This window comes from Nylanderia fulva, unplaced genomic scaffold (genome assembly GCF_048542155.1).
Source record: "Nylanderia fulva isolate GAGA-0341 unplaced genomic scaffold, ASM4854215v1 Scaffold248, whole genome shotgun sequence".
Taxonomy (NCBI): Eukaryota; Metazoa; Arthropoda; class Insecta; order Hymenoptera; family Formicidae; genus Nylanderia; species Nylanderia fulva.
The window spans coordinates 120,973-133,597 of record NW_028190312.1 but is presented as its reverse complement, the minus strand read 5'-3'; the positions used below and the strand labels follow the sequence as shown (position 1 = coordinate 133,597).

At 39.9% G+C, this 12,625-nt stretch overlaps 2 protein-coding genes across 4 annotated transcripts; both read right to left on the bottom strand.

The window, feature by feature from the left end:
* Positions 1-575: 575 nt before the first annotated feature.
* On the bottom strand, positions 576-6,935 carry LOC114941213 (uncharacterized). 3 transcript variants are annotated; one of them, XM_029316117.2, is made up of 9 exons: positions 6,867-6,935; positions 6,623-6,775; positions 3,209-3,421; positions 2,776-3,006; positions 2,513-2,665; positions 2,283-2,435; positions 1,921-2,045; positions 1,258-1,417; positions 576-1,075 (listed from the first exon to the last, which is right to left on the bottom strand). In XM_029316117.2, exons 3-9 carry the CDS (start codon positions 3,414-3,416, stop codon positions 954-956), a joined length of 1,152 nt encoding a protein of 383 aa, XP_029171950.1. In that variant the 5' UTR covers positions 3,417-3,421; positions 6,623-6,775; positions 6,867-6,935; the 3' UTR covers positions 576-953. The 3 variants fall into 3 exon arrangements, with proteins under 3 accessions (XP_029171950.1, XP_029171947.1, XP_029171949.1); XM_029316114.2 differs by having other exon boundaries at positions 625-1,075; positions 1,825-2,045; XM_029316116.2 differs by having other exon boundaries at positions 625-1,075; positions 1,825-2,045; positions 6,690-6,775.
* LOC146723004 (uncharacterized) lies at positions 3,412-5,818 on the bottom strand. The gene has a single exon (XM_085483362.1). It carries the CDS (start codon positions 5,764-5,766, stop codon positions 3,895-3,897), a length of 1,872 nt encoding a protein of 623 aa, XP_085339488.1. The 5' UTR covers positions 5,767-5,818; the 3' UTR covers positions 3,412-3,894.
* Positions 6,936-12,625: the final 5,690 nt, after the last annotated feature.

Sequence of the window (12,625 nt, the reverse complement as noted above, 5' to 3'; positions counted from 1 at the left end):
AGAAACTCTTATAAAATTTTTCCTACACCATATTATCCTACGATTACCATGATTTTCAGGATAAATTCTAATAAGAGAAAATTCTCTCCGTGTATGGTGTGATTTGCATCAGACTCTTATTTTGCTTTGTATGCATGTTAAATTTTAATGAGATACATCGTCGAAAATGATGTCAATGCGATTATTAATTTTTCAAAACTGTACTTTACAATAATTAATCAAGATGCCATTTTGAAAATAAAAAGATTCGTTTTTAGTAAAGAAAGTGAGATGAAAAGGGAAAGAGAGAAAATAGTTGTCGCGGAGCTTTAGCGTTACGCGCCGTTCGTAGCCATCGCGTTCGCTCCTCCCTCCGCTTTGCCGCGCGCCGTGTATCGTGTGACAGGGGGCCGTCTCATCTCGTCGCGCGCTTAGATTGGCCGATCTTTTTTATTTAATAACACAATAATTATTGCGAAAATCGCAAAACGGTAGAGGACTTTCCTATTCGATTTAACTTACTCTACCTGCACACGACGGTTGAGGCGACCATTACCGGACACCCTGTATATAGATCATTAATTTTATTTAGACATTATAACTTTATAATTTTCGTAAACGAAATAATAAAACTTAAAAATTATATATTATTTTTCTAATTATTATATGGTTATTATTAAAATCACTCAATTTTATATGTATCCTCTTATAATATACGTCCACAGAAACTTATTCTTATCATAAATGATATAATTATATATACGTATATAAACTATATAAAATATAAATAAAATTTCTGAATAAAAATATATAACATATATATGTAAACTTTCTATATATATATATTATAAGAAAATAACGAAACAAAAACATATTTATGATATCACAAATAATTAAGATATATAAATGAATTTTTAAACTAAAGCAATTTAACGTGTGTTTAACGTGTGTGAGTATATTAAATGTAAATAGCACTATGTATTATAGATTTTTTTTTCTTCCCGTATTGCTCGGTGCTTTGCAAACCTGAACCATTCCGCAGCAGTTATATCGAATTCGGATTCAGTTAAACCTGAATGTACAGAGCATATAATATCTGTAAAATAAGTTAAAATTTAATTAATATACTGACACAATTTCATATATGCATGTATATGAAAGGAAAATTATATTTAATAATTAAATAGTATCTAATAAAAAAAATGTACGTTTGTGTAATCTAAAAAGAATTGAAAAAGAATTTTAAAAAGTAGTTAAATATAATTTTCAAATATTTACCACGTATATTCTTAATAAATGTTAAATTGCTTATTTTATAATTTAATCGAACGCCTTTCCAGGAACAATTTATTGCGCATTTATTGCTGATTATTCGTTCTAAAGTACGATGAACGCTATTTCGTGGAGTGGTGCCTCCAACTTTTAGGATCAATTTTTTCTGAAATTAACAATAAATTTATGTAAATAATATATAATATAGAGATAATATCATATATCAACTATACTATAAATTCAGAAAAAGAAAGTAGTTAATAATGTTTATTGAAAAATGTATAAAAACTGCATATAAAAAAGGTTATAAAAATAATTCTATATTTAAAAAAATGAGAAGTTCTACATAATACATATGAATTAATTCTCTTTACTATTTCTTTTAAAAAAATTAACGATTCTTATTCAATGGGTAATTGCATTCACTTTAATGTTCTATATAATTCAACTTATTCATTTTTCTATATGGAACCTTTTTAGTATAGAAATGATATAGATGGAAATGATATAGTAAATGGTATAGATAGATCTCTATACAGATGTAGAAATAATTGCAAATGAAAAATAACTTACAAATTGCGATGCAGCAATTTCGTTTGATATAATTAAATTTTCGAATTCTTTTATAGATTCGACTGTTTGTAGTGGCAATAAGGGCATTATCATTACCATATCATTTTCTGTCAATTCTGCATCATTACGTTGACCAGACTCCAATGTACTTAATCTTCTCGAGATACTTTTTAGCTCGAAATTGGTAGCAACGTTTGCACGTATAACTTTATCTAAACCTGCTACAATTAAAAAGAAACGTATAGCGTGCACATATATATAATATATATATATATGTATATATATTTCTGTATATTTTTATAATTGCAAACATCATCCATATAATTGACACACACGCACAGTGTTAGTATTAAATATTAAGTATATTAGAGTATTAAATATATGAGTATTAAATATTTAATAAATTCTTAAAATATTGTACATATAATACGTTGCAGATATAATTTGTCATAACTTACTTTCTATCCGTTCTAGAATTTTATAAATATCTTGTATTTCTGGAAGTTCTAAGATAGGAATACTCTCAATATCCATTATACCAGAGGGTGATGCGGACTTATCAGAATATGTAATTTTTTTTGTTTTTTCATTAGAACTGCATTTGTTGTTATCTACAGATTACAATTGTTGGTTATTTAATATTTACATTTTATTATATTCATAGAAATTGTAAGATATATAAACTTACTTGTGCGTGATACTGAAATTTCATTATCAGTATTTTTGGAAACAAAACAATTTGAATTTTTATCAGTACTGGAAGTATTGATAGATTGGCAACAATTATCTTTTTGCTGAGAATTGTATTCAGGAATAGAATTAAAAACAGGTCGATTAATATCTGCAAACAAAATAAAATAATAAGAAAATAACAAACAAAAATAAATAAGCATCTCAAATATTCAGCAATTATATAAAAAAATTTAATTCAAAGTAAATGTTAAAATTTACTCTGTTTCAAGTGTTTAACCGATTTGTTTTTTTCGTTATCGTAATTTTCTTCATCATCATCACACGCGTTTCTTTCTTCATCATTCGAATCGTCAGTATAATCATTTTCATCGTTCTCAGAAAAATAATATTCATTTTTCTTTAATTTTCTTTGTCCTCGGCCACATTTTTCTTCATCAGTCGTACCATACTGAGCATCTGCAGCTGATTTGCGAGCAGATGCAAGTGACGCTACCCAAATAATAATAATAATAAATACATATGTACATATAAATATAATAACAATAACAATAACATCCGTAATAATATGCATATAGTAATCATAATAAATTAATTTTTGACACAAAATATAAATAAAATATGCATTTACACGTTAAAAAAATTAAAATAATGAAAATATAATTAAAATAGTGTTCATAAAATTATTACTTACAACAATATTTTATCACCGTTATATCAAATCTTGACCATAATTTTTTATCCGGTTCATCTCGATTTTTAATAAGCGAACTGATATTCTTTGTGTTAGGCCACCAACAAATAAAGCCATCATTATTTCGTTGAATCCAATTTGTTGGAATCTCTGAGAAAGATTCATCAGCTAAAAATTGTACAATTGCGTACAATTTTGTTTCGGACATTTTCTCTGAAAAAAATATATATGCAGAATACAGAGTGTCTTATAATTCGCACACCACCCGTAATGTTCAGGTAGAACGATGGGTATCGAGGATGTGTGTGAGTTTGACACTATAGATTCTATACTAATATATGTGTGTATGTATATATGTACATAGCTATTATTCTTTGTAGAATATAAAGTTTGTTATAAAACGAAAGTATTGTCCGTGAAAAAAGGCGTGGTACAAAATAATCTTAATTATAGGTAATATCAAAGTATTTATTTAATATTTTAAACAACTTAAAGCTAAAACCAACCATACATAGCAATATATGAAAATCAAAATAGTCATAAAAAACCTGCAGTATTATCTCATCATTCTTTAAAAAAAAACACTAAAGTATTTAATCTTGGTAATGATAAAGCTGTTAAAAAGAACATAAAATTACGGCAAGATGAGAATAATTCTTTAAAAGAAAAAATCAAAATAAGAATAATTAGGTACATGCATGCAAAAGTGGAATTATAACAAATGTGTTTTGCAACTCAAGATGTTTTAATTTCAAACATTTTGTTTTTATGTTTGTTGCCGGCAATTTTTCTATGTTAAAAGGACTTGTTTCCAAAAAAGTTTGTATACCCAGTAGTTCTTTAGAATCACATGGAGTGTTAAAAAATGGTTCGGTATATAAAATTCGCTTTACATTTATGTATGGAACATCATTACTATCTAAAATTACTTCTAAAATAAATGCCAAAGAATTATCGTTCAACAAACAACAGTTTTCATTTTCTTTTGTAAAAATATTGAAGCCATTGAACTCTAAATGAGATATATCATTAGTGTTTTGAATTGTCTTTTTAAAATGAATAATAGGATATGACTTTAAATATGATTTTTCTACTGGAAGTTGATTTAATTCGAAAATTCGATTAGAATATTCCTCTAATGGTTTGCCACAATTTTTTATTCGCTTTTTAATTTTTTGCATGTGATTCTCAAATTTAAAACAACTAAAAGCATCTAAACATCCCAAAGTTTTGACATCATTTGCAAGATGTTCTAAATTATGAATATTATGTGAAAGATATTCCAGTCCAAAAGCATTTCTATAGTTTGAAATAAACCAGGTTATCAAGGAATGTGCGAAATCGTTAAGAACTAAACATTTTTTTGGATCTGCAAATATACGAATAGCTATACTTAGTGATAAAAAATGATTATAATAGTCTTTAGACAAAAATGGCTTTAACAAAACTAAACCCAAATAAAGTAAAAAAAGGCGAACTTCCGTAGCTTTCCAACTATCAATACATATTAAACTTTTTGGCATTCTCGCAAATTCTTTAGTTATAAATTTTCTTGTGTCAAGTAGATGTTTATTAATAGAATCAATTGCAACTTTGGATAATCTTACACCTTTCTTACCCCTGACATAAAATTGTAATAAACGCCTCGATCCTAAACAAACAAGGTGCATGTAATCTAAAGGAATTTGTGAAATCATATCTATAGGGAGATTTTCTAAAATTGAATCACCTATATGATGCTCCTCTTGACTACGAGTACGAAATGATTCATTTGTTCTTAGTGTGCAATTAATTTCCGGAAAGACAACTCGATTACATACAAAATCACCTTCTTGAAAACATTTTGAACATGAAAAATAACCTGTGTGACCTTTGGTACATGTGATTAATGATTTTGCAGGAGCATCGCATAAAATTGCATTCAATATGATTTTACAATAGAAATTATTATCTAATAATATACCATCTCGAAAAACAATTTGTGCTTCATTAACAAAAGGATGAAGAAAATCATTTACATTATTCGGTTTGGACATTCCGTGAAATACCCCAACTGCAAAAGGCTCGGTATAAAGATCTTTAATTTCAATTGATGCGAGAATAGGCCAAAACTGGCTACTTGAACTTTTACTTAAAGGTAGACCATCGATATTAATATTTATTTTTATTTCACGAGGCATAATTTTACAATATTTTGATATAGAGTATTTTATTCCCGAAGCTAATCCAAAATGAATGTATCTTCCACCACTAACAGCAGATATATTTTGAAAAGTATTACGTGGTGTTTTCATTAAAGTTCTACACGTTTCAGGTAAATCATTATGACCATGTTTCCGCAAAATAAAAAGAAGTTTATCTACAGTACCTTGAGGAATACAATGCTTTGAAACTAAGATTTGCAAATCTTCTTGTAAACTTAAGTTTTGTACATTTTGTACCGAGATTTCATTATTAAAATCAATTGATTTGGAAGAAAAATTAGACAATGAAGAACTATCTTGATCTGATGCAATAGGAATGTCAAAACTATTAGATGCTGAAAAACTATTATTCATTGATGGATTAAGGATATTATTGGATGCATCAAAAATGTTATCACTGAGAAGAGTATTAATTTCATTTGAAAATGTATTCTCTGAGTTAGAATTACAGGCCATTTCTATATTAGCAGAATTAATTTTAAAATGTTTTTTGGAAACATTTGATGTTGTAGTTGTAATTTTATGTAATTGTGACATATGACATGAAATCAATTGATTTTTACGTCTTTTTGATAAATGGTGATATGTTTTTGGCATGTTGATAATTTTGATCGATTATTTAAATTAGAACAAATTTATAAAATTAAGTTATAGTAGTTAGAAAAAAATAATAAAATATTTGAATATTAATAAATCTTAGTTAACTATATAAGATACAAAATCATATGCAAATATTAATAAAATACAAGTAAACTTTACATACAAATAATCAAATTAATCTGAAACAAAATGCGAATAGATAATATGGCAATAAGCATATTAAAAATTAAATAAAATATGCGATATATATATAAACTGTATATGCAAAATATCTTAAAGAGCAGTTTTAAAAAATTAATACACTTATTGACAATGACTTATTGTAAAATATATGATAAAATATATGAAAACCATAAAAATTGATGCTTCGATGACACTTCACAAATGTCTAATGATGAATAAAATATTATTTACTGATTTAATCTATTAAGTATATATAATATTAATAAAGAACATAATATGCAAATAATAATTATGAAATAAAACATATATACAATATATATATATATATATATATAGCGTACAGATTACAATATTTTTTATGGCTATATCGCTATATAACCTAAAAAATTTTGCAATATTAATAATTGTGTTGTTTAATAATATTTACACTTTCCGGCTTCTTCAATATATAAATCCAGCATTCCACAGCTCATCCACAATAATTGTGTACTTACGATAAACGAATTACGATCAAATAGCAATAGCTCAGGGTCTCTCGAGATGTGGCGATCAAATCTTTCAATGGAGAGAGTTTTAATCTCTGTAAGAAAAAGCATATTAGAGGAATGACGAACATCGCAGTTATATAAAATATATAACAGTCTTATAATAAGTACTTTAAATATACTTACAGTCTTTGGTTTATGTAAAGAAAGTGAATCTTTTGCAACACGAAGGCACAGCACAATATTTTTTGCCGGCTTTCCTGCCAACAATAATTCAACCATAAATCATATTTTATTAGAGAGGCGATCACGTATTACTGCGACACCAGCGCTACTTTAATATTGGTTTTTCATTGTCACCACATTATGCATTTAGCACGCGGGAAAAGACCGTGTGTATACAAAAACCGCGAAATTTAGCAGCATTGCACAAAACACGCAAATGAAGAAACATATAACTATTCTTCGTACACATTATATAACAACACAGTAAACGAGTTATATATTTTATATAATAAATATTATGTAACAGCTGTTATCTTAATTTTTTATTCTAATGTTATATATAACTGTTATAATAGGTATTTACTAATATATTATATAGCAACGGCAAACAGATGATATATAAATTTGTAACGGCGTAGCCGTTACTAACGCCTCGCGGGCCGATCACCCGCCCGCCACTTGAGGCTATGGCGCCTAAGGCGCCCCTAAGCACAAAATCATAACTGATACACGGGTCACCCTACCCCAGGGGCGCCCCACTACAACCCCCAGAGGCGCCCCACTACGACGCCGGCGTTACCCCCACCACAGCCTCGATGTAGAGTGGGGGAACCGCCGGCAGGGTATATAAGCCGGCTCGACGGATGAGCCGGCACCAGTCCTGTTCCGGACCTCCTAGCCAGGCAACGGGCTTCTCGTTGTTACGCCGGGTTTCCCGGTTTCTGGCCTCCTACCTTTAGTATCGGGCAACGGGTTTCTCGTTGTTACGCCGGATTTCCCGGTTTCCGGTCTCTTCCTGCTATACACCGGGTGACGGGTTTCTCGTCATTACGCCGGGTTTCCCGGTTTCCGGTCTCTTCCTGCTACACGCCGGGCAACGGGTTTCTCGTTGTTACGCCGGGTTTCCCGGTTTCCGGTCTCTTCCTGCTATACACCGGGTGACGGGTTTCTCGTCATTACGCCGGGTTTCCCGGTTTCCGGTCTCTTCCTGTTACACGCCGGGCAACGGGTTTCTCGTTGTTACGCCGGGTTTCCCGGTTTCCGGTCTCTTCCTGCTACACGCCGGGCAACGGGTTTCTCGTTGTTACGCCAGGTTTCCCGGTTTCCGGTCTCTTCCTGCTACACGCCGGGCAACGGGTTTCTCGTTGTTACGCCGGGTTTCCCGGTTTCCGGTCTCTTCCTGCTATATACCGGGTGACGGGTTTCTCGTCATTACGCCGGGTTTCCCGGTTTCCGGTTTCTTCCTGCCATAGGCTATACGCCTCCGTACACCGTATCTCTAAGTTATACCGGGTAATTTGTAAATCTTTTCCGGACACCGCTACAGGCTATACGCCTCCTTATTTTGTTTATACCGAGTAGTCAATAAGTTTCTCTATTTAGGGCTTTATGCCAACAAACATTTCGTTTATACCGAGTAGTCAATAAGTTTCTCTATTTAGGCTTTATGCCAACAATCATTTTGTTTACTTGTTTCTTTTTGAATAAACCAAAGTATTGTTAATAAGGAATAAGCGAGTCTGAATCTCCCCCTTCCTCCCGAATCCTGGAACCGGCGAGCCGATCCGCGGCGTCGGGAAAGGTGAACCGTTACATGGCGCCCGAACAGGGACCTGCCCAGTGGAGATCCCGACTCGCTTAAGCCTATCCAGATGCCCGCGTGGGTAAATCAATTATCAAAATCCGAAGCTATTGCCTTGGCCAAAAGACACGGAATCGATAGCCAAGGAACTTTAGACGAGGTCCGCCGACGCCTCCGCCGATTTGTCGGGCAAAACCCCGCGCTATTTCGAACTCACCTACCTGTGCCCACTATCAACGTCGAAATGGCCACCGGAAGCCCAACCAAAGACGAAGAAGCTACCACCCCGACACCTGTTGAACCAGCCAGGATCATGGACCAGATCCGAAAATGGGGGTGCCACTTCGAGGGCAAGGACCCCCTGGCATTCCTCGAGCGTACGGAAGAGCTGTGCCTGGGCTACGGCTACACCGACGCCCAGATGCTGTTAGGGCTACCCGAACTCTTACGGGGAGACGCCCTGCTGTGGTATCGCAACATCCGCGATACCATAGCCAGCTGGGCCGACTTTCGCCAAGCTGTCCGCCAGCAATACCTGCCAAGCGGGTATGAGAGACAGATGAAAAGGACGATCCAGGGACGTCAACAACGCCCTAAAGAGTCCTTCCAAAAGTACGCCACCGAGGTCCTGACCATGATGCGGCGCGCCGGGGGATATTCACCCCTAGACCAACTGGAACAGCTCTACGAAAACATGGATCCGGAGTACCAATTGTACATCCGTCGGGCGGACGTGCTCAGCGTCGGGGATCTGAGCATCCGAGCCACCGAATACGAAGAAGGCCGACCGCCGAAGACAGGAACGACGAAGGGACGTGCCGCAAAGCCACACCCCGGTTGTAGCTTCCGCGGTCTACAGTCGGGAGGAATGTTGCTGGAGGTGCAAGCAACGAGGACATACACGCCTGCACTGCCAGCGACCTCCGAAGAAATTCTGCTCGAGATGTGGCAAGGACGGGGTCCTCACCCGTGACTGCCACCCCCCGACGGGAAACGGGGTGCGGGCCGGAGACGTCGCGGCCGTCGTCCAGCCCAACTCGGCCTAAAATACAACCCGAGACCGCACCTCCGGATCCAGATCGCCGGACAACATTTGTGGGGCCTCCTCGATTCCGGCTCAGAAATCTCATTCGTAAACGCTGAAACGGCCCGCCGAATCAACCGCACACCGTCTAGCCCAGATCTCAAGGCAGCCCAGATACGCCTGGCCGACGGGACGCAAGTCCCCATTGCCGAGACCATCGAAGCAACGGTCAGGTTACGAGGAAAATCGTACCGCCACCGCTTCTCCGTACTACCACAACTAGACAACGCCGTACTAATAGGCATAGACCTCTGGGCGAAATTAGGAGTCGAGCTGCGCCCGCCGCCCAGACCTGTCACCGAGACAACAACCAAAGATGGAATCGCGACAGCCAGTATCAGCCCAGGAACTACCAGCGAGGCGCTAAGGCTACAGGCCTTTCTAAATAACGAACTTCCAAAGTTCGAATCGGTCCGCGGCCCGACCGACAAAGCCACACACCAAATTCGGCTAAAACCGGGGCCGCCCATTAAACAACGATATCGGCCCCGTAATCCGGCCATGCAAGCCGTGATCGACCAAGAGGTCCAAAAGATGGAAGCCGAAGGAGTCATCGAGCCCTCCACCAGCGCCTGGAGCTCTCCGATAGTGCTGGCAAAGAAGAAAGACGGGACCTACCGATTTTGTATAGACTTCCGCCGATTAAACGCGGCCTCAGAAAAAGATGCATACCCGCTGCCTCACATTGCCGCCACCTTAGATAAGCTACGAGGCGCACACTACTTGTCCACGTTGGACCTACGCAGCGGGTATTGGCAAGTGCCACTAACTCCGGAGAGCCGCCCCGCAACCGCCTTCACGGTGCCAGGGAGAGGGCTGATGCAGTTCCGCGTCATGCCATTCGGACTGCATTCAGCACCGGCCACCTTCCAACGGCTGCTCGACACCGTGCTAGGACCCGAGTTAGAACCACACGTCCTCGTCTACTTGGACGACATAGTTGTCGCGTCCCGTACTTTCGAGGAGCACCTAGGCCACTTGGCCGAAGTCTTTCGCCGCCTCCGTGACGCCCGACTCCGCCTCAACCCAGAAAAGTGTCACTTCTGCCGGCCAAGTCTTCGGTACCTCGGACACGTTATCGATCGGCACGGAATCCGGACGGACCCAGAAAAAGTGCGAGCCATTACCGATTGGCCTGCCCCCACGACCCTCCGCAGGGTTCGGCAATTTCTGGGGGTAGCGTCATGGTACCGCCGATTCATCGCTGACTTCTCCACTATCGCCGCCCCTCTCACTCGACTCACTAAAAAGAGAGCGCGCTGGACCTGGGCAAAAGAAGAAGAAACCGCGTTCCGGAAACTAAAACAGGCCTTAACCACCGCACCTGTCCTCGCCTGTCCAGATTTTGCGCGACCATTTCTACTACAAACCGACGCCAGCGCCCACGGGTTAGGGGCCGTATTAACCCAACACCTCGGCGAAGGAGAGCGGGTTATCGCGTACGCCAGCCGGACCCTCAACGCAGCCGAGAAGAATTATAGCGCTACCGAACTAGAGTGCTTGGCTGTCGTGTGGGGTATACGCCGGATGCGGGATTACCTCGAGGGCTACCGATTCACCGTCGTGACCGACCACCAAGCTTTAAAGTGGTTACAACACATCGAGGCCCCTACCGGACGACTAGCCCGCTGGATGTTCGAATTACAACAACATGATTTCGACATCCAGTACCGGCGCGGGACACTTAACCAGGTGGCAGATGCCCTCTCCCGCCTCCCGGAAGCTTTGGCGGTGACCCGGCCGAAATGCCGGTGGTACCACCGTAAACTAGCCGAAGTACGGAGACATCCGACCGATCACCCGGACTATAAAATCCAGGATCAACGATTGTACAGGCATATACTCCACGATCTGGACTTCCGGGAAACACCAGCCGAAGAGCAATGGAAGCAGTGCGTGCCTACAGACCAACGACCCGCCCTGCTTCAGCGAATGCACGACGACCCGGCCGCCGGGCACCTAGGCATTTCCAAAACATTGGCTCGGGTGGCCCAGCTATATTACTGGCCCGGCATGTTTCGGGAAATTGCCCGGTACGTCCGAGGGTGCGCTAATTGTGCGCGGCACAAGGCCAGTCAACAACGACCGGCTGGTCGGATGATGGCCACCTCTGTCCGCGCACCATGGGAACAAGCCGCCGTAGACCTGATCGGTCCCCTGCCTCGATCCACTAGCGGCCATACCTGGCTATTAACCATACAAGACCGGTTCAGTAAGTGGATCGAAATGGTCCCGCTTAGAAAAGCCACCGCCGTAGCCGTAGCCCGAGCACTCACCGACCGCCTGATATACCGGCACGGGTGTCCGGTCGCCCTGGTATCCGATAACGGGACTCAGTTCGTCGCGCAACGCATTAAGGCCTTGCTAGCTTCCTACGGGATACAACATCGGACATCCCCCGTGTACACTCCGCAATGCAATCCGGTAGAGCGAGCGAACCGTACGGTTAAAACAATGATCAGCCAGTACGTAGGCCGGCGGCACAAAGACTGGGACGAGCGAATCCCCGCCTTACAGTTCGCCATCAACACCGCCCGACATGAGGCCACCGGATACACTCCGGCCTACATCCTGCATGGCCGAGAGCTCGCTCGCCCACATCCAGAGGATCGACCAGGAACCGCACCAGCACCAGGACCAAGCACCCGCCAGACCCAGTTGGAGGACGCCTACAAGGTGGTCCGAATCCACCTCGCCCGGGCCTTCCAGCGGCAAGAGAAGCCGTACAACCTGAGGCGACGAGACTGGCGACCGCAGCTGGGCGAACGCGTCTGGAAACGCGACCGCCCCCTGTCCAGCAAGGCCAACGCGTTCAACGCCAAGCTGGCCCCGAAGTACAGCGGACCGATGACTGTCCGGAGGATCGTATCCCCCGTAATTGTTGACCTCAAGGACGCCCGAGGACGATGGCACCGCCACATCCATGTGCAGGACCTCAAGGCGGCATCCGAGGAAGAGGACGAGGAAACCATCGGGGCGTAGGACAGGACCAGCCGCCGTGATTCCTCCAGCGCCATACCGCCCACGCCACTCGGAAGTTCCGAGCCACTTTCC

What these genes read in the sequence shown, in the direction of transcription:
- LOC114941213 (XM_029316114.2), bottom strand. Translation starts at nt 3,416, where the DNA reads ATGTCCGAAACAAAATTGTACGCAATTGTACAATTTTTAGCTGATGAA. An exon ending in AACGGTGATAAAATATTGTT is followed by an intron (nt 3,007 to 3,208) that starts GTAAGTAATAAT and finishes TTATTTGGGTAG; the next exon opens with CGTCACTTGCATCTGCTCGC. An exon ending in AAATTGCTGCATCGCAATTT is followed by an intron (nt 1,418 to 1,824) that starts GTAAGTTATTTT and finishes TGTTAATTTCAG; the next exon opens with AAAAAATTGATCCTAAAAGT.
- LOC146723004 (XM_085483362.1), bottom strand. Translation starts at nt 5,766, where the DNA reads ATGAATAATAGTTTTTCAGCATCTAATAGTTTTGACATTCCTATTGCA.